Source organism: Mauremys reevesii, linkage group 1 (assembly GCF_016161935.1).
Source record: "Mauremys reevesii isolate NIE-2019 linkage group 1, ASM1616193v1, whole genome shotgun sequence".
Taxonomy (NCBI): domain Eukaryota; kingdom Metazoa; phylum Chordata; order Testudines; family Geoemydidae; genus Mauremys; species Mauremys reevesii.
In genome coordinates, this window is record NC_052623.1 from 248,603,528 (window position 1) to 248,631,465 (window position 27,938).

Here is a 27,938-nt window from a genome sequence, read left to right on the forward strand (position 1 = left end):
CAGCAGACCCAAGCCCCTTAGAAGTGCTCTGTGTGAGGTGCTGTGAGTCCCCAAAGTGTGGTTGGCTGAGCTAGCTGGAAAAATGAGAGGGTCTGTCCACTTTGGCGGGCGTTGATGTCACGCAGCAGCTTGCAGCAGCTTGACTGCTCCCTCAGTTGCCATGCCTCAGTAAATAAAAGTAATACTCAAGGGCTGTATTTGCTCACTGGCTCAAGCAGGAGCGAAGCAATGTTACAAGCTTCAAGAAAGACAATGGAGCTCTGCAAAGATACGTCCATGGGGATGAACAATGGGCACAGAAGTCCTGTGGTCAGATTCAGTATCTATTGTGATGGAGCAAGGCCGGATGGCTACAGGAAAGTACTGCGGAACAGGTATGTTAGTCCCAGGCTAAGCAAATCCCTAGTACCATGGGAACCAAAATGGCAGTTGCTCCAGGGTAATCAAGGCACCTGGGGCCAATTAAGAACTTTCTAGAAGGCACCGGAGAGAGCTACATTGATTGGAGCACCTGCAGCCAATCAGGGCAGGTTAATCAAGGCACCTGGGACCAATTAAGAACTTTCTAGAAGGCACCGGAGAGAGCTACATTGATTGGAGCACCTGCAGCCAATCAGGGCAGGCTAATCAGGGCACCTGGTATAAAAAGGGGAGCTCACTCCAGTCAAGGGAGGAGGAGCCAGAGGAAGGAAGTGCGTATGAGGAGCTGGGAGTCAGAGACACAAGGAACTAAGAACTGAGAGGGTGTACTACTGGAGGATTGAGGAAACACCATACAATCAAGCAGTATCAGACACCAGGAGGATCCTATGGTGAGGATAAAGAAGTTGTTTGAAGGAGACTATGGGGAAGTAGCCCAGGGAGCTATAGCGGTCAAGCAGCGGTTACAAGTAGTACTATAGAGACTGCTGCAATACACAGGGCCCTGGGCTGGAACCCGGAGTAGAGGGCGGGCCCGGGTTCCCCCTAAGCCTCGCTACTCCTAATCAGACATAGGAGGAGTTGATCCAGACTGTGGGTTTCATCCAAGGGGAAGACCACTGAGGGGAGGAAATCTGCCAATAAGTGCAGGACCTACTAGAGGAGAGGAGGAACTTTGCCACACTATGCACCTTTTACAGATTATTCCAGAATAGGAAGTTTGTGTTTGTTGTATGAAGTTTGGTGCTGTGCATGAAAATGAGCGACTGACAGCACTAAGATCTAGAGAGTGAGGGTAGGCACTGTACAGTTTCCTCCACAGAGCTCTCCATCCCAGCATGCAGCACTTTCTGCAGTTCCAACAATGGGCCCCATGCAGGTCTGCAATGAACTTCAGCTCTGACGTGCAGTCTGGTTAGCTGTTCTATTCATGGGCCCACATGCCTCTCTGCAATACACCTCAGTCCTGACCTGCTGCTTGCTTTGCTATTCCAGTTCTTTCCTCATTTAACTGGCAAATGTTCTATGCTGGCTAGTTTTTATACACGTGTGAAGGTTTTCTATACTGCGATATTTGGAAAGAAAAGGAGGCAACGCAGCTTATCTTTGTTCATCCAGCTATTTGTTCACAGCTTGTTCTCTATTGCATTATATCTAAGTGCCTGTCTGAGTATAAAAATATGTTCACAACTGCAGCTCCTACTGCTGATTTTGGGAGTCCATTCCACACCCAAATTCCACGTGCTGTGCTTAAAGGCGTGTCTCCACGTCTTTCAGATCCTTTCGGAGCTTTAGTTCATGGCCCATTGTTTCTCACCCTATTTACCTTGAGCAATTTTGTTGCATCTGCTTTCTCTGGGCCATTCAAAATGTTATACCCCTCAGTCAGGAGATGTGCCCTCAGCATTACCCTGTATTTCTGGAAGAACCCTCCAACGATAATACTAAGCTGATGACACTTTTTGTAAGCAGGCAGAAGAACTAGGTGATCTTATTTGTAACTTAATAACTACTTACAGTCTAACAGCAGCGCCCTTTTTTCGCTAGCTCACTCACTCTCTTATTGTGTAGTACATGTTCTGTGTCAGATAAAGAATAAATGTGCTGACACCATTCAAAACTGTATTTGCTTCATGGGGTGAGCAAACAAAGACTGACCTTGAAAGGAATAGGGGACTTAGGTAATGGCATACAAAGCCTTTTATCTCTTTGTCACTCACTGGTTCAGAGTCCACCCAAATTAGTAGTGACTAAAAATCACTATGTTGTACTTAGGGCTCTCTCACCCATAGATCCCAAGCACTTTGCAATGGAAGGTAAGCATCACTATCCTAATGTTATACATGGGGAACAGCAATAACGAACTTGCCCAAGGTCACCCATCAAGACCCAAATCTTGAAATCAGATCAGCATGGGCAGGCTCTTGAGCCCGTGCAGATTCCCTCTGATGTCACGCTCACTCATGTCCTTACTCGCTCAACTAGCCGCATGGACTTCAGTAAGATTACTTGCGTGAATAAGGTTTGCAAGAACAGGCCCTTCATTTTCAAAGGCATTGAAGTCAGTCACTGTGGGTCAAACCTTGAGCTCCTTACTCGATTGCTTGAAGGACTGAATAACCGAACTCTCATTGACTCAGATAAATAAGGACCTGAGGCCCTGACTCATCATGCAGATTATCAGTGCTCCAATGGTTCGACTTGTGATACTCTCTATTGTACATCAAGAGCTGCTGAAATCAATGGAGGTTGCACTGGTGTAAATGAGGACAGAACTTGCCCCCTCACACACACACATACACACACACGCACACTTTTGGATAATTTGGTGATTTCGTAACTCTTATAGAGTCCCTTTTCAGATTAGAACCACACTACCTAGTTCCATATTTGTCTTTCAGGTGATTTCAAGAATAAATGTGTTCAGTTTACAACTGAAAAGATGTATTTTCTGACTGCTAGCCCTGCAAAACTGAGCTTCCACCTAAGAGCAAGCTGTGTGCTTTTCTTGGGTATCATCGTCAGTAAAAGGGTTGTGAAAGCCAAGTTCTGCTCTCAGTAACACCTGAGCCATCCCATTATCTTTAATGGTCAGATAGAGATTGGCCGATAGAATTTGATAGGGATTAAAGTAATATTCTATAGAAATTCAAATGAGTTCTCTATACAATCTGTACTATTGATCACTTTTCTGAAGCATTTTTAAACCAACCTGAGACTTTATTAGATAATTACATCTGTTCTATAGGTGGGTATCATGTATGAGTATAACATTAAAACACATTTGCAAAACTGTCATGCATACTTGCCAGGCACGAAACCAACATACCCAGGAGTCTATGAGAAAACAACAATAATGAGATTTATATTTCAGGGCATAAACCAAACTCTAATAGGGATTTAGGAAAAAACTTTTCCTGGAGGTGGGTTATTTCATAGCTGTCCACTGTGGGTTTTTTGATTCTTCCTCTGAAGCAGCTGGTAGAGGTCACTCTTGGAAGGAGGACTCATTGGGCCACTGGTTTGCTCCAGTTTGGCGGTTCCTATGATCCCACTAATTCACAGAAAAATGTTACTCACCTGGGAGAATGGGAGCATGGAATATTGTAAGGCTATATTAAGATACAAGGCAGTGCTTTATTTGTCCAGTAATGATGGCTAAGATGTGTTGCAAGTGTTCCTCCTGTTGCTGCTTTTTGAAGAGAAACAAAGAACTTCTCTAAACACAAAGGGGGGGAAAACCTTAAAGGAAGAAGAAACTCCAGAATGTCTTTCTCAGGGGCTAATGTCCAGCCTTTCTTTTAAATCAAAAGGGAAACCTCCTTATTACTCCTTTTCAAGTAGACACAAGCCACAAGAGTTAGACCCTGATATTGAATTCTTCAGAATTTTTGGGTGTTAGGACCAGTTGATGTTAAAGACAGGGGCCATTAGCAAATTCAGATTTAGGTTCAAGTTCTGAAAAAAAAACCACCATAGTTCTATGTAGCATGGAACAAGGGCTCTGTTTGTGCCCATCCCTGAATTCATGGAAAAACTTATGAAAATTTTGAAAGAATAAAGTAGAAAATAAATTAAAGGAAACGGTGTTTTAGAGGGGCAGGAGAAAGAGAGGCCCAGACTTTTCCCTGCACATCCAGAGATCCTCTCATGCTATCTCATTCCTGAGCCTGAGGAGCCAGAATTTACATGTACATTGCCAAAGAGCCACAGTAATACATAATACGTCAGTAGGCCCCCCCATTAGCTCCCCCCCAGCACCTCTCGCCCACTGGCAGCCTCGCCGATCAGCTGTTTCTTGGCATGCACGAGGCTTGGGGCAGGGGGAGCAAGGGCATGGCAGGCTCAGAGGAGGGGGTGGAGTGGGGGCAGAGCCAGGGGTTGAGCAGTCAACACCCCCCGGCACACTGGAAAGTTGGCACCTGTAGCTCCATTTCCAGAGCCGGTGCCTATACAAGGAGCTGTATATTAACTTCTGAAGAGGCACATGTGGCTGTGGAGCCACAGGTTTGCCACCCTTGGCATAGGGGGGTATACGCTGAAGGCATTTCTCGGGACAGAGTGAAACCAGAGTGCTGCTATGCTCCAGCAATTCCCAGCTAGCAGAGAGCACCCTGGAGATTAGCCCAAGGGTCAGAAAGTTGCAAACTTCCTCTTTGTGCCATACCCCTACCTCTGGGAAGGGCAGCCAGCGCACCCCTCGGCCCGCACCACTTTCTGCAGCCCCCACTGGCCTGGAGCGGCAAACCGCAGCCAATGGAAGCCGCCATCAGCCAAACCTGCAGATAAACAAACCGGCTCGGCCCGCCAGGGGCTTTCCCTGAACAAGCAGCGGACCAGCTTTGAGAACCACTGGTCTAGATTAAACATTCTTTGATCTGGGTGGTGTTTACATCTGCAAAGGGCTAAACCAAAACATACTCAGGTTTGGGCCTGTCTGCATTTTAAAGACAATTTTTCCATCTTCATCAAAGCCCACTATTACTTGTTCTAGCCTCCCTGTTTACTGAGAATAATTATCTCTTGTAACAGCCTTCTGCCATAGGCAGTCAGACAGTTATGACCCAATGTTTTCTCTGACCTTTATTAACTTCCAAGTAAACACAGGTATTAAGTATAAACTCTGCTGTAATGTAATGCCATCCCAATAGCTACTGTATATTAGAGTATTCATGTGCTGAAATAGTAGAGTGATGGGCCTATAGAAAACCCTAAGATAGGTAGAAAATATCACATTTCTATTCTTTGAAATTCCTGCATTTTGCACTCAGATGTCCTAGTAATGTAGTTAGTGTGGATAGTTCATGAATGTTACTTTTTCTTTTTAGATTTGTGGGCCGCCCTCAGTTTCCATTCATAGATGAATAATGGAAAGAATCTTTTCATTGTTCCTGATTTTATTTCACACATAAGGAAAATCAGACATACATTTCATCTCCCTGCCCCATTCCCGTGATTAGTCCTAGAAAAGCACGCTGTTCTGGAAGCCCAGATAATGCTGGTGATATCAAGACATCTATATTGTACATTAAAACAGAAATTCAAAACAACTCAGAGTCTGAATGGAATGGTATGTAAGCAGAGCCAGGATGAGCTCTACTCTGACATCTGGTGGTAAATTATGGGGAGTGTGGAAAGGAATTTCCGGTATTTGCATTGGCATTTCAGGTATTTGCATTGGCACTCCCACCCCACTTAGCATGCCCACAGCAGCCTGGGATGGTTATTTTGACAGCTTTGGGATCCCCAATTTCTTTGTTATTGGGGCAGGAGGAATAAAGTGGTGTCACCCTGATTATGTGAATGAGGAACTATGAGACTGCTTTATGACAAAGAGTCTTACCATCAATTAAGTAGCACTTGCTAGACAAGGGACATGGGTGCCAAAACCCAGTGAAATGAGAGAGTTTGAGACTGGTGTGTACATCTTATGGTATGGGCCCCTTTTGAGGGCCTGGAACACCCATTGCACAGTCTCCTCTCTCCACTGTTAAAGAGCAGAGTTCATCTAGAGGCTGCTGAGCTGAATTCACATTGGGCCAGTAGTGCACCAGCACTGGGGCTCCCCTACTACAAGCTGAAATCACTAAAAGAGCTAAGCTTACTGAGCTGTGATCGCTGAGTGCTGTGTTAACTACTGGGGGAGCCTGAAGTTCTATCGCCAAGCAGCTGGCAGAGCGGAGCAGTTTGCAGCATGTTGGAGCAGCCCACGGAACAATGAGTGGAGTGGAGTGGAGCGGAGCGGAGTGGTTTGTGGGGATGGCTGGAGCAGCATAGCTGGTGTAGTGGAGCTGGTTGTGGGGAAGGCTGCAGCAGAACTCCACAGAGAGGTGGAGCAGTTGGCCCTGGCCCATGTAAGGTACCCCTTAACACCCTGTGTGTGGCGCCCTCCCCATTTCCACCCATGCTGGGGGGGGGTAAAACTCTGCAGATAAACTTTTGAACTCCGGTGGCACTGACCAGCGACTTTCAGATTGTTGGACTCTGAGGTGATTGGACTTAAGACCCTAAGGGGGAAAGGACATTGCCAAACGTACTTGGAGGTGGGTTTTTGTTGCTTATGGTTTGTGTTATAATTCTGTTTGTGGTGTTTCTTCAACGTGATGCTGCATTGTTTCCCTCCTTTATTAAAAGGATTTTGCTACACTGGGACTCCATGCTTGCGAGTGGGGAAGTATTGCTTCCTAGAGGTGCCCGGGGGGGTGGTATGTAATTGTCCCAGTCACTGGGTGGGGGCTCGAGCCGGTTTTGCATTGTGTTATTGAAATGGAACCCCTGGATACTGAACCCGGCCCTTGTTGCTGCCAACTCAGAGGGGCAGAAGGGTTACAGGTACTTGATTGCTAGTGGGGAAAAAAAAGTGTCTGTAATGTATTTATTGAGTCTAGTCTCTATTCTTCATTCTCAGAGCCAGCAGACCCAGGCCCCTTAGAATTGCTCTGTGTGAGGTGCTGTAGGTCCCTAAAGTGTGGTTGGCTGAGCCTGTTTGAAAAATGAGGGGGTCTGTCCACTTTGGCGGGCATTGACGTCACTCAGTAGCATGCAAACCTGGATTTCGCAACACAACAAATAGCTTTGCCCAGAATTCTGTTGGGGCATAAAATGGTGAATGGCAGCAAAGCCGTTGCATCCTGAAAAATGAGGGGGTCTGTCCACTTTGGCGGGCGTTGACTTGATTTAGCAGCTTGCAAGATTAGACACTGAATATAACAGAAACCATAGACTAAAAATCCCACAAAGTGGATTCCTTAGCTCACACAGATCTAAAAACAGGCAACACTTCATAAAAATTAGACATAACACAGTCTCTGTTCACCAAGCAAGGTACTGTTTAAATATTACTCAGGGCCAAATCCACCCCAAGCACTATGTAGGCTTTTTTTTTTTTTAAATAGCTCAGTGGTTTGAGCATTGGCCTGCTAAACCCAGGGTTGTGAGTTCAATCCTTGAGGGGGCCACTTAGGGATCTGGGGCAAAAATTGGTCCTGCTAGTGAAGGCAGGGGGCTGGATTCAATGACCTTTCAAGGTCCCTTCCAGTTCTAGGAGATTGGTATATCTCCAATTATTACCTTTAGGCTAGCGTGCAGCTGTGGAGGCCAAGACCAAAAAAGTAAAATCCAACAAGACGTTTTTTTATTAAAACATCAATCCCAGCACTGCAGAAAAACTTGCAGCAGCAGCAGCCCGTGACCCAGTTTTGACACAAACCCACTCACACTTCCTCTGACGTTTTTAAACTCAGACTGCAATTCCCAGCAATCACTACTGGATCTTGCAACATCACAGCCAGCTTTGCCCAGAATTCTATCACCAATGGGGAATGGCAGCAAAGCCATTGCATGCTGTTAACAACCTCTTCAGTCTGCCGTAGAGTCTGTTACTGCTGCTCTCTGACTCCTTGGGGTGAAGGAGGAAACAGCTGGTGGATCTGTGTAGTGGCTGATCCAACAGCTCCACCCCTTCTCTGATCTTGGCCAAGCCATCAGCCATCATGTAGAGGGTGCAGTTATTTTGCACTGGGATTTTTCTTCACTGCAAAGAAGGGTCAAGACTTTAGCTTTAAATGCAGAATCCCAGCTCCTCAGTAAGCATAAATCAGAGCAGCTTTTTTGAGGTCAATGGATGTGATGCTCCTCTTACTTCCATCTTCTTAGTATACCACTGAGTCACACCTGTGTAGCTGAGAAGGGAATTTGACTCACTGGCATTACACTAATTTAAACCAGCTCATGACCTGGCCCAGAACATTTTAAGGTAAGGCAGACAATGTGGCCAATAGAGAGACATAAAATACAGCAATGAGCCATGATAGGCTATGTTATATTGCTCCACTATTGCCTCAGGCATGTTGAGGGTCACTTCTCTGCTAAAATGGAGCTGTGCCAACGTACCCCTGCTGTGGATCCAAGAAGCCCAGCTACCTGTGATGAACCATAAATGGGCTGCGGGAGTGAGGGAGCGGAACTTTCTCTTATAATGCAGCTCCCAGTTCTGCTTAGTCTATCTTTGCATGAAGAAGATAAAGTGGGAGTTATCTGAATTCTCTCAGACACATGCTTTGTAGGGAATAATCCTGTGTTTGCTGGGAAATGGGCTGGATTATTATTGTTGAAGTACCAATAATGTGTTCAGCCCTGTACCAGGCATCATGATGTGGATAACCTAGAAGGTCTTTGCCATCTCTAATGTCTGTGAGTCATAGCAGACAGAAACTGAACAAGTCAGAGATGGGCATGAGACAAAATTAAAGGGCTTATTTTGCTTCATGCTCAATTCCTTTTCTGAGATAGCAGAAACCCCCAGTATGTAACTTTGTGCTTTTTGTTACTTTAATATTAACATGAAACAAAGCACGTAAAGGCAAAGGCCATGACACTCACACATGGGAATGACCCAGGATGTTTTCTCAGATAATTCCTGCACTGATCCACTGAAAGAACACAGTGTGTGTTGTTCTCTGGAGGCAATGATTTAAACATGCAGACATTTCAGCAAACAACAAAAATTGCTGGCTCGGGGCAATTATCCTTCCGAGACACTAATAGTCATTCTCTTCTCCCAACCTATTGGCTCATGTTCTTACTCAGCAGAGGCAGTGTGAAGGTTGATGTTCATACAGATGGCATTTGAAAGCCAGATGTATGAGGTTTGGGGGGTGACAATTTACTTTTAACTCCACTGAAATACAGAAAGTGCTATCCTGGAACTCCTTCCTTTATCAGAGAAAACTATAAGGAGAATAGCTAGGGGAATGTGTGTGTTAATGTCGCAGCAACTTAAGTGCCAAAGAGAGAATGAATTTCAAAGTGAGTTGTTTGTCCCCTTTCCAGCTTTAGAAAAGAGGAGACCATAATTCAGAGGTCCCCAAACTGTGGAGGAATGTTTAGGGAGGTGGGGCTGGCCTCCGTGTGGAGGTGGAGAGGGAACGCTCCGGGAAGTGGCCAGCACCATGTCCCTGTGGCCCCTGGGGAAGTGGGGACACAGAGCTCCACACGCTGCCCTTGCCTGTGGGTACCTCCCCTGAAGCTCCCATTGGCTGCGGTTCCCCGTTCCTGGCCAATGGAAGCTTCAGTGGAGGTATCTACGGGCAAGGGCAGCGCATGGCGCCCTCTGCCCCCTCTCCTCCAGGGGCCACAGGGACATGGTGCTGGTTGCTTCTGGGAGTGGTGGAGGGCCCGCGGGGCCATGGGCGTGGCAATCCCATGGGCCAGATACAACGCCCTGAGGGGCCGGATCCGGCCTGTGGGCCATAGTTTGCCCACCCCTGTCCTAGAGAAATACTCTTCTCTGGGAGTGCAGAGCGCACAAGAGATCTACACACAATATGTTAAACAGAAATTCAGAACAACTAATCTCTAGCATGGTTCTAGATTATCGGGGGAGGGGAGAATAAAGGTCTCTGTGTAACGCAGGTATTATGTTTTGTTTCTGATTTTGATAACAAAGTTTCTTATCTTTATTCTTCGAGCCAGTAGATCAAGGCCGCTCAAATCTGTAATTCATAGGAGCAATTAAACAGTAGGCAATTCTTTTGTACTATTTTCATGTGATTTAATTGTTATTGTTTTCTTCTGATGAGTTTGAAAATTTAGTAACATATGTGATAAGTGTTAGTTTCAAAATGTTTTGTGAAAGGGTATAAGTTTCCTAATTATATTTTTCTGGAAATGCTTTGCACCCATTGTAGAGTGACTGTGAATTCGAAGGGAGATCTTTTATATGCTTCTTTTCTGTGTCACATGGAAGCGATATTAAGTCAGTAAAGTTGAGGAAAAAGACCGATCTTTCACCCATTGTTTAATTATGATAGCGTGTTTTCTGATTTTGCTTTGTCATGTTGAATTTGCACTTTTGTTCCTCCCTCCCTTATGCCTGCTGCCTGTAACTTGGCTGCTACTCCTCTCCACTCCCTGGAAAAAAATGCATATAAATTAGGACTTCGTACAGTTGTTTTCTTTCTGAAGCTCTTGCTGGCTCATACAACAGTGCTGCAAAGTTTCAGAGTTCAGTAAAGAATCGAGGAAATACTGTAAAGAGATGGAGCTTGACAAAGACCGTTGTATTAAGATGAACGATGGCAACAAAATTCCTGCACTGGGATTTGGTACCTATTCCCCTGACGCAGTAAGTAAATCTTTCATGGCTTTCTTTGTCCTTAACCTGTTGATTAACATTGCTGGGCACTGCTATAACCATTGCCAATAGCACTCCAGAGAGGGCTGCAAGATGAGATCCCTGTATATTAGTTTATAAAACTATTGACAATGTCTGAAAAGTGCTTTGGAGTTTAGAGTGAAAGATGCTACTGGTATATAAATGTAAGAATATCATCGTCTGTAAGAAAAGGGGTTGTTGGTTTTTATTGTTTGAGTGAATGTGCTGCTGATACACGATTCCATGACCCAGAGCTGCCAAAACACTTGATCTACAGCACACCCTACCACCTAGAGCCCCACATGTGTCTGTCAATCCACCTCTCTTTGACCTCCAGCACCCAGCTACTCTAGTCCAGAGCCACTATGTAACTACCTTTGCCCTGACCTACAGCGCTCTCTTTCCCACTTTTTGGCCCGTATGTCTCTGCCAGTGCATTTTGGTCCCAACCTGAGCTAAATGGAAAGCAAATTCCTTTAAAGAGAAGTTAGTTACTTTTAGCCCTTGTAGTGCTGCTCACTGAATTACACTGAGGGAAGGAAGATGAGTACATTTTCCTTTTTCTCCCTTCTCGACAGTCCTGCTACCCAGGGCCGGCTCTGGCTTTTTTGCTGCCCCAAGCAAAAAAAAAAACAAAAACAAAAAACTGTGCAGCGGCCGGAACAGCAAAGGGTGGTGGGGGGGAACCAACCTGCTGCCCGGCTGGAGCAGCAAGCGGGAGAAGCGGGAAACCAACCTGCCCTGGCTGGAGCAGCAAAGGGGGTGGGGGGGGAAACCAACTTGCCGCCCGGCCGGAGCAGCAAAGGGCGCGGGCGGGAAACCAACCTGCCACCCGGCTGGAGCAGCAAAGGTGGGGGGGGCGGGAAACCAACCTGCCAGCCGGAGCAGTGACGGGGGGTGGGGCACGAAACAAACCTGCCTGCCGGCCAGCCGGAACAGCAAAGGGAAGATAAAACAAAACAAAACAAAAAACCTGCGGGGTGACGGGCGCGCGGGTGCAAGGGGACTCCCAGCCCTGCAGACCCTGGGCAGCGGAGTGCACACCCCAGCTAGCAGGCGGGGTGGGGGGAGAGAGAAGGGGGCGGCCAGGGCTGCCTTAAGCGGGGAGCTCGCCATGCGGCCCCTCCTGCCGCGCCGCCTGCTGGGAGGGCTCCACGCCGCTCCGGTGGGCAGGCTGCTGTGCTGGGCTTGCTGGAGACCTGGCACTGCTCCCAGCAGCTCCCCTCCTCCGCGCCGCCGCCCCCTACAGGGCGGCAGGAGCAGCAAACCAAAAAGAAAAAAACCTGCAGGGGCAGCGGAAGCGGCAAAGTGCAAAAAAAAAAAAAAAAAAGGATTGGATAGAAGCCGCCCCTTCTTGCTCGGCTGGTGCCTGGAGCCGGCCCTGCTACTACCTGCTGATCCCAGTGTGGAGGGGATGGGTCTAATGGCCAGAGCAGGGCATGGGCGGCAGGTTATATATGTGTGCAGTGCTCGGGCTCCAGGAATATTCAGGGCTGGGGGCCCTGCTCCAGCAATATTTGGAGCTGGGTCTCTCCCCCAGCCCTGCCTGGATCGGGCCCCAGCCCCCGCGGGCCTCTCCCTGCCCTGCGTGTCCCCCAGCCCGCGTCCCTGCCTGACAGAAAGCAGCACGAGCCTCTCCCCTGCCTGCTCTGTACTGCGGGAGATCTGCTCCCGGCAGAACTGCTGTCTGCTGCCGCAGGGTCCTAGCGCCTGCCCCCCACTAATGGCAAGGCCGGTTGCCCTTACCCTGCCCTTCCGCCCTCGCCCTGAGCCTCCCCACCGCCCCACACCCTCAGCCCCAGCCAGAGCCCTCATCCCCCGCACCCTAATCCTCAGCCCCAGCCAGAGCCCTCATCCCCGCACCTAATCCTCAGCCCCAGCCGTGAGTCCCCACATCATGAGCCCCACATCCCTCACCCCACACCCCAAACCTCTGCCCTAGCCCTGAGCCCCCTCCTGCATCATGAACCCCCTCATCCCCAAGCCCCAGCCAGAACCCTCATCCCCCTGCACCCTGATCCTCTACCCCAGCCCTGACCCCCCCCACAGCATGAACCCCTCATCCTCAGCCCCACAGCCCTCACCCCACTCCTCAGCCCAGCCCTGAGCCCCCCCACAGCATGACCCCCTCATCCTCCGCCCCACAGCCCTCACCCTGCACTCCCTCCTATCCCCAAACACCCTCCCAGAGCATGCACCACCTCACCCTTCCTATGCCCCCAGCCCAGAGCCAGCACCCAAACTCTGTCCCAGAGCCTGCACCCCTTACCTCCTCCTGCACCCCCACCCCTTGCCCAAGCCCAGAGCCTGCACCCCCGCCTGGAGCCTACACCCAAACTCCATCTCAGAGCCTGCACCCCTCACCCCCTCCTGCACACCCACGCTCTGCCCCAGCCCAGAGCCTGCACCCAGCACCCAAACTTCCTCCCAGAGCCTGCACCCCTCACCCCTTCCTACACCCCCACCCCCAGCCCAGAGCCTGCACCCAAACTCCATCCCAAACCCTGCACCCCAATCCCCAGCCCAGGACCTGCACCCCATACCTCCCCCCAAAACCCCGCCCAGAGCCTTAGACAGGTGGGGGCAGAGTTTGGGGGGGGTGGAGTTGGGGGGGCGGGTTCTGGGCACCACCAAAATTTCTACAAACTTGCCACCCATGGAGCAGGGGACTTGTAGTCAGAAGATCTGATTCTGCCTCTGAGTCACTTATGTAACCTTTGGGCATCTTACTTGCCCCTTTGTTTTAGTGTCCCCAGTTTTGTAAAATTGTGATCACACCTGAATTACCTCACTGGGTTTAGTTCATAAGGATAAAATTTTCAAAAGCTTAAATGACGTAGAGGCCTACTGTTGCATCTCAGTGCTTCTCAAGCAGGCATGGACAGAGCCCAACAATCAATGTGATTGGTAGCAAAGTCATTTATTTCTCTCCAGCATGCTCTTATATACAATTATGGCAGGCAATCAAGCAATTGCTAATTGGTTAATAAGATACACACAGGCACAGCTATAACTTCATAGGGTAATTGTCATCCTGTACAACTTTCTAATTTATTATCCTGTTTACTGCCTACTGGCAGATGAGAACCAGCCCAAGGCCAGCATCTCACTACACAGCTCACAGCCTAATTAGCCCGTCCTTGAAGCCTAAACACTTCAGCTTCTCACATACCCATCTGCCAAGTTAACAAAACATTCCACATCTCCCCCCTCTATACAAAATCAAAAGAAGGAAAAGGAGAGAAGGCATTAGCAAAACATTCCCAACTCATAACATCATAACACTACAATCTATCACAAACCAAAATTAAAACTCTATAAGGCCTACCTATAACCATGCAATCCTTAACATATAACACCAACAACAATTCTGGCCAGAAAACAAACACCACAAGACAAAACATAAAACACAAAACATAAATTGTACTCTATTAATAAATGCATGGTACATTAAATGCTATGCAGCTAGCATCAATTTTCTTTAATATCTAAAAAACAAAAACAAATCTACCCCTACTGGGCAATCAATCATTACGTAAAATATACAAATACCCTTATAAATTTCAGGCAAAACAGGGGAATTACTTCATCAGTTAAATCATTTACATTAATACAGTTGCTTCCTGGCTTGCTTCTGGATTCAAAGCTATTCACAGCTTAAAGTTTCTTACTTTTAACTTCTGCTTTTAAACACTGAAGGAAAACATCACCACTTATATGCCCTTAAGCCTAATACAATTTCAATTACATAGCACTATATACATTCTTCAGCTAATGCAACAAAATTGTTTATAGCCAAATGATTACAAACTAATTTCTTTGCCTAAATTTATTTACAAACATTTCAAAAACACCAAAAAACTTTACTCTTTAACATCTTTACAAAATTCAACTGCTGTTTCCTCCAGCAACTACAAAATTAACTTTTTACTGTGCCTTAAATTACTCGCTAGTTCTCCAACAATAAAAAACTAAATAAGAGCAATATCATTTACAATCCAATTAGGGAGGGCAATACATGCTAAAGGATTTATCCAAAACACAGGGCGCAGCCTGTAAAATAAACCCCAAAATCCAATCAATACCACATTTCTCAGCAGGAGTCCCAAATTTCTTCCTGCCAGTGTACAATTCTTTGTTTCTTCACCAGGGTCAGTTCTCAATGTCCTTTTAGTCAGGAATTTCTGGACTCTGGCAATGTCAGTGATATGAGAGTTTCTTCTTCTTTCCCGAAGCAGTCGTGGTTCAGCTCCTACGGGGGAAAGGTCACCAGCACATCACCCTGTAGTGGTTTTGCTTCTTTCAAAAAAAAATTCAATGACACAATGGGGGCTGCCAAGGGACAAGGGAGAGGTTAACCAGCACGTCACCTTGTCCTTTTTTCCTGCTGTCCAAAAAGCACAATAAAGCTAAAAAGGGAAATAGGCTAACCATCAGTAGGAAAATTCTCCTGATGTAAAGGGGTCTTTTTGCAGTAAGAATCATGGGTCCAAGCAGTCAGTCTCCTGGCTCCAGGAGCAGTCAGTCTCCTGGCAGGGCTGCTAGGATCTTTGGGCAGCTCTTCCATACCTGTGAGAAGAGACAGCTAACACATTCCGTTAGTGCCTGGTAGGGTTTTTCAGCTCTCACAGCTTTTTGGGCCCAGCCAAGCCCCCCTTTTCCTTGGCTGTCCACCAAGTCTTAGCTGTGCCATGTCCTTGACTGGGGCCAGAAAAGAATGAGCTGTCTTCGGTTAACTCATTCTGTTCTTTTTCCTTCCCTCCTTGGCTTCTTTTAATCTGTGAATCCTGTGTCAGAACACCCAGCTGTTGCTGCTCATACCGGAGAAGCATAACGGTTTTCCCGGCACTGTCCCAGGCTCAGACCAGCCAGCGTAGGATGCCTTCTCCAGGTTCCTGCCAAAACAACTTACTTGCTTGTAGGTCCAAACGACCTCCGGGGCCATGGCACGGGCCTCTGCCTGCACCGTGCACTCCAACGTCTTCCCGTCCAGGGCTCGCTTCCAGCGGAGCACCTCCTCGTCCTGTGCCCGAAGGGCGGTTAGGAGGAGCCTCTCCAGCTCCCCCTCTTTCCTTAATAAGTGAGGTAGTGCAGCAGGGGAAATCTTTTCCCTCTGTCAGTTCATAATATGCAATAAAAGCTTCTGTGTTATCTTTTCTTCAGCTGATACAGCGGTACTCATAACTTAGCCAGCCGTTTTCCTGTGAGCTCAAACACCTGTGAGCTCAAACGCGCCTCTCTCGGAGGGCCGCCTGCACTCCTGCCTCGGCTGCGAGAGTTTCTACTATCTTCCTTGTTTTATTCCATACTTGACTCAGGGAGAAGGCTTCCTTATCGCCCTGAGTCACCGACTCCCAAAGCTCGGAGCCTAGCCGCTCCCAGACAGTTTTATCAAAGATTGTATTCGGCTTAACGAAAAGTCCCCTTCTCTGTCCCCACCGCAGCAGGCGGGATAACGTATCAGAGGGGAGCTTTTCTCCCTGCCGTTCCGCGATGCGTATCAAATATTCATGCACCGTTTTTTCTTCCGCTGATGCAGCGGTTCCCATATTAGCCGCTCTCCTCTGGGCTCAGGTGCGCCTCTCCTTTCGGACGCCTGGGGGCTTCTCCAGCACTCCCCGCCGCGACTTGTAGCTGCTCTCCTCTGGGCTCAGATGCGCCTCTCTTTTCGGATGCCCTGCGGCTTGTAGCCGCTCACCTCTGAGCTCAGGTGCGCCTCTCCTTTCGGACGCCTGGGGGCTTCTCCAGCACTCCCCGCCGCGATTTGTAGCCGCTCTCCTCTGGGCTCAGGTGCGCCTCTCTTTTCGGACGCCCTGCGGCTTGTAGCCGCTCACCTCTGAGCTCAGGTGTGCCTCTCCTTTCGGACGCCTGGGGGCTTCTCCAGCACTCCCCGCCGCGACTTATAGCCGCTCTCCTCTGCCTGGGTCAGGCCACCGACACTATCATCATTCGATTCGAATCACGTCAGGGTCACCATTTGTTGCATCTCAGTGCTTCTCAAGCGGGCATGGACAGAGCCCAACAATCAATGTGATTGGTAGCAAAGTCATTTATTTCTCTCCAGCATGCTCTTATATACAATTATGGCAGGCAATCAAGCAATTGCTAATTGGTTAATAAGATACACACAGGCACAGCTATAACTTCATAGGGTAATTGTCATCCTGTACAACTTTCTAATTTATTATCCAGTTTACTGCCTACTGGCAGATGAGAACCAGCCCAAGGCCAGCATCTCACTACACAGCTCACAGCCTAATTAGCCCGTCCTTGAAGCCTAAACACTTCAGCTTCTCACATACCCATCTGCCAAGTTAACAAAACATTCCACAGCCTACGTCACAGTGAGTTCTTCCAGTCTTTGCACAGTATTAGCCAGACTGATATGATCTCTCTACTCCTCCCAGAAAAGGCCACCTCCTAAAATATGACTTTCCTAAACACTGCAGTCTGTGTAAACTGCATCTGTTCACTCAGGCCTGTTTCTCAGTTATACTAAGACACCACTCTAAAGTGGGGGGAATTTAAGGCCGCATCACACTGCCAGAGTGGTGTAAAGGGGCCTTTGTGTAAAGAGAATCACACATGCCTCAACAGAGATTTCTCCTCTAGGAAGCATGGCTGTTGTGAGATATTTTTCAATTATTAATCTTAATCAAGTCAAGATGTAACTAGATGGAAGAAAGCTGGGTCATTACCCAAGAACCATCAAGGGTTCATGAAATCATAGTTCTCACCAAACAGTTTTAATAGTTGCCTTTGTTACAACTACTCATGAAAGGAATGCGGTCCTGCCAAACTCAAGAATTCAAAAGCATAATTCAGTTTTGACAAAATCATGAGTTTGGCATATAAATCATTAAAAAAAATTTTTTTTAATAAATAGGTTGTAGCTTAGCTCAGTTAGACTGGGGGTTCTAATCCATAGTGTATGTTGATATCTGGTTCTTACAGCTCCTGACTCCTGGTCTCAGGATCCTGTACTGATTGTCCTTTAAATCCTGTAAAAAGAAAGCTGAAATAATGGGCCTGATAATCTGTTGCTCTGCATTTCAAGGAGTTAGTTCCTTCTGTGCATAGTGGGAGTAAAAAACCTGCTATGTCTGAATAGTAGCTTTTTACACCTACATTCCATTTACTTTGCTGTGGTGTAGATGATGACACAAGATGCTGGGCAACAGAGGATCAGGCCCAGAATCTTTGAATTTCCTTTAAGGTAAATTCAAAGATTCTAAGTGTGAAGGTATCAGAATCTAAAAACTCCACATCAGGTCTTTCAGATGGGGATCAAAGCTCTAGATGACTGGTATAAAATATCCCTAATCCAGAGAGATTGACACTACACCTTCTTAACCGGTAGGTTCAAAAAAGTAAATGTGAGGAGGCTACAAAGGTGGCTATTGAAGTTGGCTTCCGCCATATTGATGGAGCCTTTGTATATGGGATTGAGGAGGAGGTTGGCCGAGCCGTTCACGAGAAGATTGCAGATGGAACAGTCAAAAGAGAGGACATATTTTATACAGGAAAGGTAAGTAGGTTTTGTTTTAACACCGGTATTTTTATCGTACTGCTTCCTGTGCTAATTATTTTGTCTAATTTATGAAGAATGTTGCCAATGTCGAGGCCAATATTAAAAGGATTGCCTTTAGGGGAGTATTATTCGCAGGATTGGGAAACGACATTCTATAACAAGTTACAGGTTTGAGCACAAGGCTCATCTCTATCTCTGTGAAAGCAAAGCTAACACAGCTACTTCATCCAGGACTGACTCCTGAAGTCAGACAACAGATTGACTCCCAATAACCAAGGACAACAAATTTAGCCCCAAAGATTTTAACCTTGAGAATGGCCTCACATAGTGTTCCTGTACTGACCAAGTGCACTTCTGACATCCTGGCTGCATTTCGGCCGCTCGCCCTGCTTCTTCAGGAAACATTCACTTCTTCCTCTCATGTGCATCTTTGCACACAGCCATCTCACAACACAACCCTTCTGCTAAAAAGGTAAAGCCAGTGGTATGACATGACTAAGACATTTTAGAAAAGTGGTTTTTACAGCAAGAAGAGACGACAAGAGAGGACTTCTTCAGAAAAAACAGTTGTGTTTGAATCATTACAGCTTTGGAGTACCTTTCACCGTCCTGAACTTGTGCGAAGCTGCCTGGAACAATCACTGAAGAAACTTAAGTTTGACTATCTTGATCTCTTCATTATCCACAACCCCATGTCTCTAAAGGTAAACATTTATTAAAAAATACACACAGGAAAACAAATGTTTGGTAGTATATCCATGGGCCAGAGCAGAGCTGTTCTGAAAAAGACTCATAGTCCATCTAGTCGTACGTCCAGCCTGCAGAAGTAGCCTATGATGGGTGTTCAAGGGGAAGGCAAAAGACAAAAGAAAAACTAATGCATGAAGCACGGTCTATAATGAAATATTTTTGGCCTTGACAATCAAACTATATTCAGCACATAGGTTATGCTTTTAATGCTTGCTGTTAAAACATCATATGCTTCCTGGGTTCACATTATGCCACTAAAATATATATATATGTGTATGTCTGGACTGGCAAATTTACAAACTATCTGGGAAACTCTCTAAATTCAAATATACACTTCATGATCAAAAGCTAACTCTAGTTACTCTGGAAATTCACCAATAATCTATAAAACTAACCTTGGGTTACTGGTATCACTTGTCATCAGCTATAACTTCTTTAACGTATTAATCATGTGTTCATTAATTCAAACGTCTTTCTTTTTGTCAGAGAAGCTATCAGTTTTCTGTGACACCACATATGTTTTATCTGTAATATCTGTAGGCACTAATTGCTTGTGACATGTGTGCTTTGTTTTCACTGCGTATTAAACAGAATTTCTTATCAAAGTTGTGCTTAGCTGAGCTAATTAATTTTCCAGTATCAACAGGTATCCTCTTATTGACACACAATTATTTCTAGGCATTCATTTCAGTTCAAGGTAGAATCATAGGAGTGGAAGGGACCTTAAGAGATCATCTAGTCCAGTCCCCTGCACTTATGACAGGACCAAGCATTATCTAGACCAGTGGTTCCCAAACCTGTGGCCCACGTGCCACTTGCAGCCCAATCAACACAGAGCTGCGGCCCATGTGACATCCTCAGGGTCATACAGGTAGTACTGGATACGGCCTACAATAGTAAATAGATTGAGAACCACTGTTTTAGACCATTCCTGGCAGGTGTTTGTCTAACCTGCTCCTAAAAATCTCCAATGATGAAGAATCCACAATCTCCCTAGGCAATTTATTCCAATACTTAACCACCCTGATAGTTAGGAAGTTCCCTGGGTTGTCATTATTTCCCCTTTTTTTTATATAGATTGGCACTGTATTTGCCCTTTTCCAGTCCTCTGGAATCTCTCCCATCTCCCATGATTTTTCAAAGACAATTGCTAATTGTTCAGATATCTCCTCAGTCATCAGGCCCTGGTGACTCAAGACATCTAACTTATCTAAGTAATTTTTAACTTGTTCTTTCCCTATTTTACCCTCATATCCTATGCAGGAGTGGCAGGAGTACCTAAAAGGATGCGGGGGGGGGGGCCACAGACGCCCGAACGAGGCCCCACACCACCCCTTTTCCCCAAGCCTGGGCCCTGATGACACCTCTTCTCCCTGAGCCACCGCCCTCAAACTGCCTATTCCCCAAAGACCCCGCTCCCACATTGACGCCACTTCCCCAGAGGCCCCATTCCCATGGCACTTCTCCCCCCCCAAGACCCCGTTCCCTTCTCACTCCTTTCTGCCTCCTGTCACTCGCCCTTACGACTGGTAAGAAAATGGGGGGGAGGCCATGGCAACCTGGCCCCTCCTGTTCTGGCACTCCGATCCTACCTCATTTTCACGGGTAGAGGTCCAATCAGCTATAAACTTTGCAGTGAAAACTGAAACAAAAAAGTCTATTAGCACTTCTGCCATTTCCACAATTTAGTTAAAACCATTCTATAGCTTTTATCCAGCTTTAGAGTTCAACACCTTCCCTCGCTCACTCCTTCTCCTTACAACTCTTTCCTTGGTCACAAAATAGTTAAAATCCACTTCTGTAAAAAGTATCATGACCAAGGGGGATTTTCCTTTTATTTTTAGCCTGGGACCGATACATGGCCAAAGGATGAAAATGGAAAATTCATTTTTGATGTTGTAGATCTGCGTCAAACTTGGGAGGTGAGTGACATGATTAATTAAGAGCCCATCCAGTCTCCTTAGTCAGCCAGCAGACTGTTACCCAGAGAGTGCTCAAACTTCTGGGGTTTTTCAGTCCATATGACCTTTTTAGAGGGCAAAGGAGAATGTATAGAAAAGCCAGTCCCTCTACTTCCTCAGGGGGCCCAGGGCCCAGTGTGCTCACGCAGTTTCCCCAGGAAACAACCCCTGTCTCCTGGGGAGCTCTAGCTCTGCTCACACCAGATTCCCACCCAGACTGAGCCAGTGTCCTCCCTTTTACGGTCCTACCCTGCTCCAGCCTTGACAACCCTCATGCATGTGGTGGGTTGTGCCCAGAGGAACTCTTTAACCCTTTCTTGACTGCTGCAGGAGCTGCCCCATCATACTAGGGTAGGTTACTCCATCAGTGTCAGACTGATTAAACCAGAACAATAACTGTGCATAGCCCAGACCCTCAATGAGTATTCAGGGCAGCTAGTTAAGTGAAATATATTTTTAAGTGTGAACTGAGCAGATTTGAGGGGGAAATCACTGAGGGACAACAAACATGAAATCTCACGAGCCTTTTTTTTTTTTAACAGAATCACTTTATAAAGCAGAACCTCGCTTTGAGATGCTTTGGCCTTCCCTGGTCTTAGGACAGGGATATTGCCAAAGGCATTTTCAGGGACAGAACTGTAGTCTGGGCTTTACAGGTGATGTTTTCCACAGAGGAGGGAATGGGATGAAATAGTCTGCCCGAGAGTCAGCCAAGACGAGGACTCCATCAGATCCCTAATTCTTTAGCTAATGCTCTTGGAGTAGGTCGGCATTGCAGCTTATTAGTGAGCCAGCCTGTCAGCTCTGAAGAGCTAGGTTCTAAGTCTGTCCACGCTCACCCACATTACAAAATCCATCAGTCAATTTAATTCCATTGATGCGTCTATATCAAGAGAGGCCAGAAATGAAACACAAAGGGGCATCAGGTCAGAATCACGGTGCATTGGTAGAGCTTTGGGGAAGTTAGCCTAGTGTCGGCTCACATTATCCCAGGTTCTAATTAGTGCTATTGGTTCCTCATTTTCATGAGCATTAACTAAACTCCCTCATTTAAAAGGAAAAAGCTAAAACTTCCCCTCTGATACGTGCCTTCCCTTCAGTGGACTCTAGCAAGCTTTTTCTATTAAATGGAAAAAGTAAACAGGATTTGGCACCATATCATTGTTATCATAGCACTGCTTGTGATCTGAGACCCTGCAGTCATTTCATATTATCAAAGCAGGGAAACACTGGCGCATCTCAGACACCACGGCATGGCTACTGTCGGTAAATACAGACACGCTAATGGTGATCACTGCACTTGTCCATCTCCTTCAGTATTTAATTTTCATACTTAATTATTTCATTTTTTGCTTTAAATCTCTTAAACTGGTTTTAATATTCCCATACTTATGTGGTACCATTATTTCTGTATTGTTCACTAGCAGTGTTTGGGTATCGCTATGTCTTTGAGGTTCAGTATGTGTGAGGGACAAATTAGGGAGAAAACAACTGGGAGAGGCAGTGGCCAGAATGTCTACTTTCTACTGGGGGAAAAGATGACTTTATTTCAGTGGATTGGATGGAGATCTGATGCCTAAGTGAACAGTTGGAAAATGACTGTCTCTAAATCAGACAGGGTCTAGAACAAATCAAATATCCCCTACTGTATGTGTTATGATATTTTGGTGGAATAATTTTATATGGAGTGAGCCCAGCTGAGCATAGTTTTTCTAGTCTTATGGAAATTATACTAGAAGTAGTGATAATGGAACTGGCCATTGTTGTGTTTCCCAGGCCATGGAGGCATGTAAAGACGCAGGCTTGGTGAAGTCCATCGGAGTGTCCAACTTCAACATCAGACAGCTGGAGATGATCCTGAACAAACCAGGGCTCAAGTACAAACCTGTTCTCAACCAGGTAAAACTCTGACCTTTGGATGGAGACCTAAAAGTGTTGAGTTGGAAGAAATCCAGAACTTGTAGTCAGTGAAGAGTTTCGTTTATAGGGGAAGAACCTCAGTGCTTACAGGAAGCAGAAACTCCAGAATGTCTTTCTCAGCAGGAACTTATGTCCAGCCTTTCTTTTAAATCAAAAGGGAAACTTCCTTATTGCTCCACTTAAAATAGACACAACCCACAACAGTTAGACCCTGATATTGAACTCCTCAGAATTTGTGGGTGTTGCGACAGCTGACGTTAAAGACAGGGGCCATTAGCAGCTATAGATTCAGGTTCAAGTTCTGAAAAAAAACCCACCATAATTCTATGGAGCTTGGAACAAGGGCTTTGTTTGTGCCCATCCCTAAATTTATGGAAAAACCAATGAAAATACAAAAAAAGAAAGTAGAAAATACCCGTAAAGGAAACAGTGTTTAAGAGGGGCAGGAGAAATACAGACCCAGCTGCTTCCCTGTATATCTAGATCTCCTCTCCTGCTACCTCATTCCCCTGCTAGGGGAATGGACTTTCAGAGCACCAGCCTTTCTCTGCTTGGAATGTGAGGATGTTTTGTTACCAGGTTATCCAAACTCATACTCAGAAATGTGACTGTCTAATCTATTTGCCTACCTTTCACATAGATACCTAGATGTGTTCTATACATGCTGGATAAAGGGAAAGAATTGAGTTATATATGATAAGCAAAATAACACAGGATATGCACAGCATCCCATAGTCAGTAGTTGAAAGTAATTTTACCTCTCAAGTAATTTTGTTTTAAACTTAGCATAGTACAAGTTCTATATGGAGGATTATATATAGGTAGAAGGTAACTTTGAAGTTGTAAATCTAAACTTCTAAATTTCAATATTGAAAAATGTCTTGTCTTGAGGAAAAAACTGTTGTTTCATACTTGGACAATTCAAAAACTGATTCTGATTCAATTTCTTCCCTCCTCCTCCTCAAAAAATCACTTGTGAGTTGAGAGCAAGCTTGAGAAATTTTAGACCAAGAGACCACATGAGGGGAAGTTAGCAGCCACTGAAACTAAGGGCTTAGAATGAGCGTGATATATCGTCCATATCTACAGTTACAACTGGTCCCAATAAAGACCCATAGAACATCTATTAGGAATTATCTCACTATAACTAATAGCCAGGGCTTTAATGGCAGTGTTGGTCCAGGACATGATATTGATCCATATCCTAGCTGCATAACAATACACGATGGGCCAAAACCTGCTTGTAGAAGACTTAATGAGCTGTCACGGGGACAACACACATGCTTAAGGCAGGCAGGATTTGGCCCTCAGTTTATAAGTCCTTATTAAGCCTGTCCCCACACACCATGTTTTGGCTTCACTGTCCTCTACTAGATAAACTGTTTGGGGGTATTTGTTATCAGCTAAACTGCACCCCATGGTCACTTGCACTGCCAGGCTGTATTTTAATTGTAGGATATTTTATTGAAATTTACTTTGATATTTAAACATTCTGTATCCCCTCGACATAACATCTGCTATTTCTTTTGTCTAACTGCTGCTGCTTATATGATCTGAAATCTCAATTTTGGGTTGGGGGGTGATTCTGCAGGTTGAATGTCACCCTTACCTCAACCAAGGCAAATTACTGGCCTTCTGCAAATCCAAGGATATCCTCCTTGAAGCCTATTGTGTTCTGGGATCACAGAGAGACAAGACGTGGTAAGGAAAGAAACTGGACTGTGCTCTCAGGTTTAGAACTTCATAAATGGGTTGGAGGGAGGGGAAAGTACCCTCTGTCTTCAAAATATCTGGTATTTATAGAGTTCTAGAATAAAAATGAGAGCTGGAAAAGACCTACCAGGTTATCTTCAGATTATACACGTATTGTCCTCACTAGGCTGAGATGACTGCATTCCTCATCCCAGAAATGCTCCCTGTTTCTCTGTTTCCCTTCTAGGGTAGACCAAAGCAGCCCAGTTCTGCTGGAGGACCCAGTATTGGGTGCAGTTGCCAAAAAGTACAACCGAAGCCCCGCTCTAGTAGCCCTGCGCTACCAGCTGCAACGTGGAATCGTGGTCCTCTTTAAAAGCTACACCAGAAAGCGTATTGAAGAAAACTTCCAGGTAAAACAGGAGTGCAGAGAGAAGAGGATGAGATGTGCAGATTTAGATGGGACACTGTAGAGGGCTGCGAACTTTTGTGCCCTTGTACAGGATGGCACTGCAGGATCCTACCTGAGAACTGCGCTACACAATGTCTGATAGTTCTCAGGCAGGTTCTCTATTCTTAGAGAAGGCTTTTGCCACTTTAACATTTGAACTGTGTAACTTGGCACCCACTAGAGAACAAATAATAATATGGGGGGAGAAAACCCTGGAGTCCTCCTTGCGCCTCCCAAAGGAAACATTTTAAGGGAGCAACTGATTTGTGGAGCCCTTTCCAAAATGACTAACGCTACTCTTGATATCAGATTAGAATATAGGCCCCTTTCAGCATTGGAAAGACAAATGATCTTCCAGTAGGAGTATGCCCCTTTCCTGCCCTCAGCCTCTTGCCTAGACCACGGGTCCTCTCCAAACTCTGCTATGTCCTCCCCTGCCCATTTGAGTCCAGGGTCTTAAACAGCTTTCCTAGATAAATTAGTTTCCAAAGAGATCAGTTGTTCTATTTTCCATACCCAAGGACTATCAGACTGACTGATTTATTCTAGATTAAGGGAAAGAACAAGACAAGGAAGTACATCTACATGAGAGAGCACAGTGTGTATCTCCTCTATAACATGCCCTTTATTTCCCAAAATGGCAGCTGCCTCTGCAAACAGCAGATTCCTAGAAGTTTAAAGGTGAAATTCACAGAAAATAAAATCACGTTACATAGCTACATACCCTTCACCTCTGAAATATCTAAAATACAGTGGAATGAGCAGGCCCAAATTTATATATCTATTTCATTTCCTTTTCATATAATATGAGGCTTGTGGTTCTGTCAATACACATGCATCCTGCAGGAATAACCCAATATTTGATCCTGTCTTCTGGGTCAGGTTTTTGACTTCCAGCTTTCTGAGGAGGACATGAAAACCATTGATGGGATGAACAAAAACCTTTCCTATGTGCGTTTAGAACCGTAAGTCATAATACTTTGCAGTATTTTAGAGCTCTGTGGAGAGGCAGAAGAAAGGCAGCAGTGCTCACCCCACAAAGAAATAAGGTTTTGTATTATACTGACCCAAAGGATGTACTTACGATCATAGCTATTAGGACTGGAATGGAGTCATGCAGTTTAAGGCCAGAAGGAACAACCAGATCATTTAGTCTGATCACAGGCTACCAACACCACCCAGCACCCACACTGAATAGGGTTGCCAAGTGTCTGGTTTTTGACCTGGCTCCAGTCAGCATTGCTGACAGGGCCGTTTAAAAGTCCAGTCAGCAGTGCAGCAGGGCTAAGGCAGGCTCCCTACCTGCCGTGGCTCCATGCAGCTCCCGGAATCCGCAGCATTTCCCTTCTCCAGCTCCTATGTGTAGAGGCAGCCAGGGGGCTCTGCATGCTGCCCCAGCCCCAAGCACTGGCTCCACAGCTCCCATTGGCCAGGAACCATGGCCAGAAGGAGCTGTGGGGGCGGTGCCTGCAGACAGGGCAGCACGCAGAGCCGGAGAGGGGCTATGTCACTGCTTCCGGGAGCTGCCTGAGGTAAGCGCCACCTGGAGCCTGCACCCCAACCCCCCCATCACGCCCCAACCCCTGCCCTAGCCCTGATCCCCCTCCTGCTCTCCAGCCCCTCAATCCGAGCCTGGAGCACCCTCCTGTACACCAAACCCCTCATCCCCAGCCCCACCCCAGAGCCCACACCCCCAGCCGGAGCACTCACCCCCTCCCACATCCCAACCTACTGCCTCGGCCCAGAGCCCCTTCCTGCAGCCTGGACTCCTAATTTCTGGCCTCACCCAAGAACCCACACCCCCAGCCAGAGCCCTAACCCTCTCCCACACCCCAACACTCTAAGCCAGCCCTGTGAAAACAAGCGAGTGAGTGAGGATGGGGAGAGCAAGCGACAGAGGGGGGTAGAGTGAGTGGGGGTGGGGCCTCAGAGAAAGGGTGGGACAGGGGCATGGCCTCTAAGGAGGGGCGGGCAGAGGCGGGGCAAGGGTGTTCGGTTTTGTGCAAGTAAAAAGTTGGCAACCCTAACACTGAACCCAACAACCTGTGCTGTAACGTACTGTCATCTCAGTAGAGACTGTACATTAGAGCACTCACGTGCTTAGGTAGTACAGAGATGAAAGAAAACCCTTAGACAGGTAGAAAGTGTTGCACGTGTGCTCTTTGAGATCCCTGCATTTTGCATTCAGATGTCCTAATAATATAGTTATGGGTGAATTGTTCATAAATGTCACCTTTCTTTTTAGATTTTTGGGCCACCCACAGTTGTATACGGATGAATAATGGAAAGGATCTTTTCATTGTTCTTGATTTTATTTCACACATAAGGAAAATCAGGCATACATTTCATCTCCTTGCCCCATTCCTGTGATTAGTCCTAGAGAAGCGCCCTGTTCTGGAAACCTACCTTCTGCTGGAGATGTCAAGAGATCTACACTGTACATTTAAACAGAAATGCTAAACAACTCAGTCTCTGAATGGAATGGCACTTCATTGCTAATTGGGAAAAAATAAAGGTGTCTGTGTAATGCAATTATTGAGTCTAGTCTCTTTTCTTTGTGTTTCTTTTCTTCATTCTCAGAGCCAGCAGACCCACGCCCCTTAGAAGTGCTCTGTGTGAGGTGCTGTAGGTCCCCAAAGTGTGGTTGGCTGAGCCGGTTTGAAAAATGAGGGGGTCTGTCCACTTTGGCGGGTGTTGACGTCACTCAGTAGCATGCAAACCGGGATTTCGCAACACAACAATTAGCTTTGCCCAGAATTCTGTTGGGGCGTAGAATGGTGAATGGCAGCAAAGCCATTGCATCCTGTTAACAGCCTCTTCAGTCTGCGGTAGTGTCTGTTACTGCTGCTCTCTGACTCCTTTGGATGAAGGAGGAAACAGCTGGTGGATCTGTGTAGTGGCTGATCCAACAGCTCAACCCCTTCCCTGATCTTCGTCAAGCCATCAGCCTGGGGTTGCCAGGTGTCTGGTTTTTTACTGGAAAGCCCGGTCAAAAAGGGACCCTGGCAGGTCTGGTCAGCACCAGCCATGAAAAGTCCGGTCCACAGCACAGCGGGG

At 46.4% G+C, this 27,938-nt stretch overlaps 1 protein-coding gene across 2 annotated transcripts; it reads left to right on the forward strand.

Annotated features, from left to right (window-relative positions):
• The first annotated feature begins 777 nt into the window (after nucleotides 1-777).
• LOC120395542 (aldo-keto reductase family 1 member C3-like) lies at nucleotides 778-27,393 on the forward strand. Of its 2 annotated transcripts, XM_039520017.1 has the most exons (10): nucleotides 778-812; nucleotides 10,358-10,546; nucleotides 17,937-18,104; nucleotides 18,695-18,811; nucleotides 20,702-20,779; nucleotides 22,595-22,717; nucleotides 24,330-24,439; nucleotides 24,678-24,843; nucleotides 25,764-25,846; nucleotides 27,127-27,393. In XM_039520017.1, exons 2-10 carry the CDS (start codon nucleotides 10,460-10,462, stop codon nucleotides 27,161-27,163), a joined length of 969 nt encoding a protein of 322 aa, XP_039375951.1. In that variant the 5' UTR covers nucleotides 778-812; nucleotides 10,358-10,459; the 3' UTR covers nucleotides 27,164-27,393. The 2 variants fall into 2 exon arrangements, with proteins under 2 accessions (XP_039375951.1, XP_039375952.1); XM_039520018.1 differs by lacking the exon at nucleotides 778-812 and having other exon boundaries at nucleotides 10,342-10,546.
• The last annotated feature ends 545 nt before the right edge of the window (nucleotides 27,394-27,938 follow it).

Excerpts from the sequence above, each read along its gene's own strand:
- LOC120395542 (XM_039520017.1), top strand. The coding sequence starts at position 10,460 with ATGGAGCTTGACAAAGACCGTTGTATTAAGATGAACGATGGCAACAAA. Across the intron at positions 10,547-17,936 it reads GTACCTATTCCCCTGACGCA|GTTCAAAAAAGTAAATGTGA; the intron begins GTAAGTAAATCT and ends CTTAACCGGTAG. Across the intron at positions 24,844-25,763 it reads GTATTGAAGAAAACTTCCAG|GTTTTTGACTTCCAGCTTTC; the intron begins GTAAAACAGGAG and ends CTTCTGGGTCAG.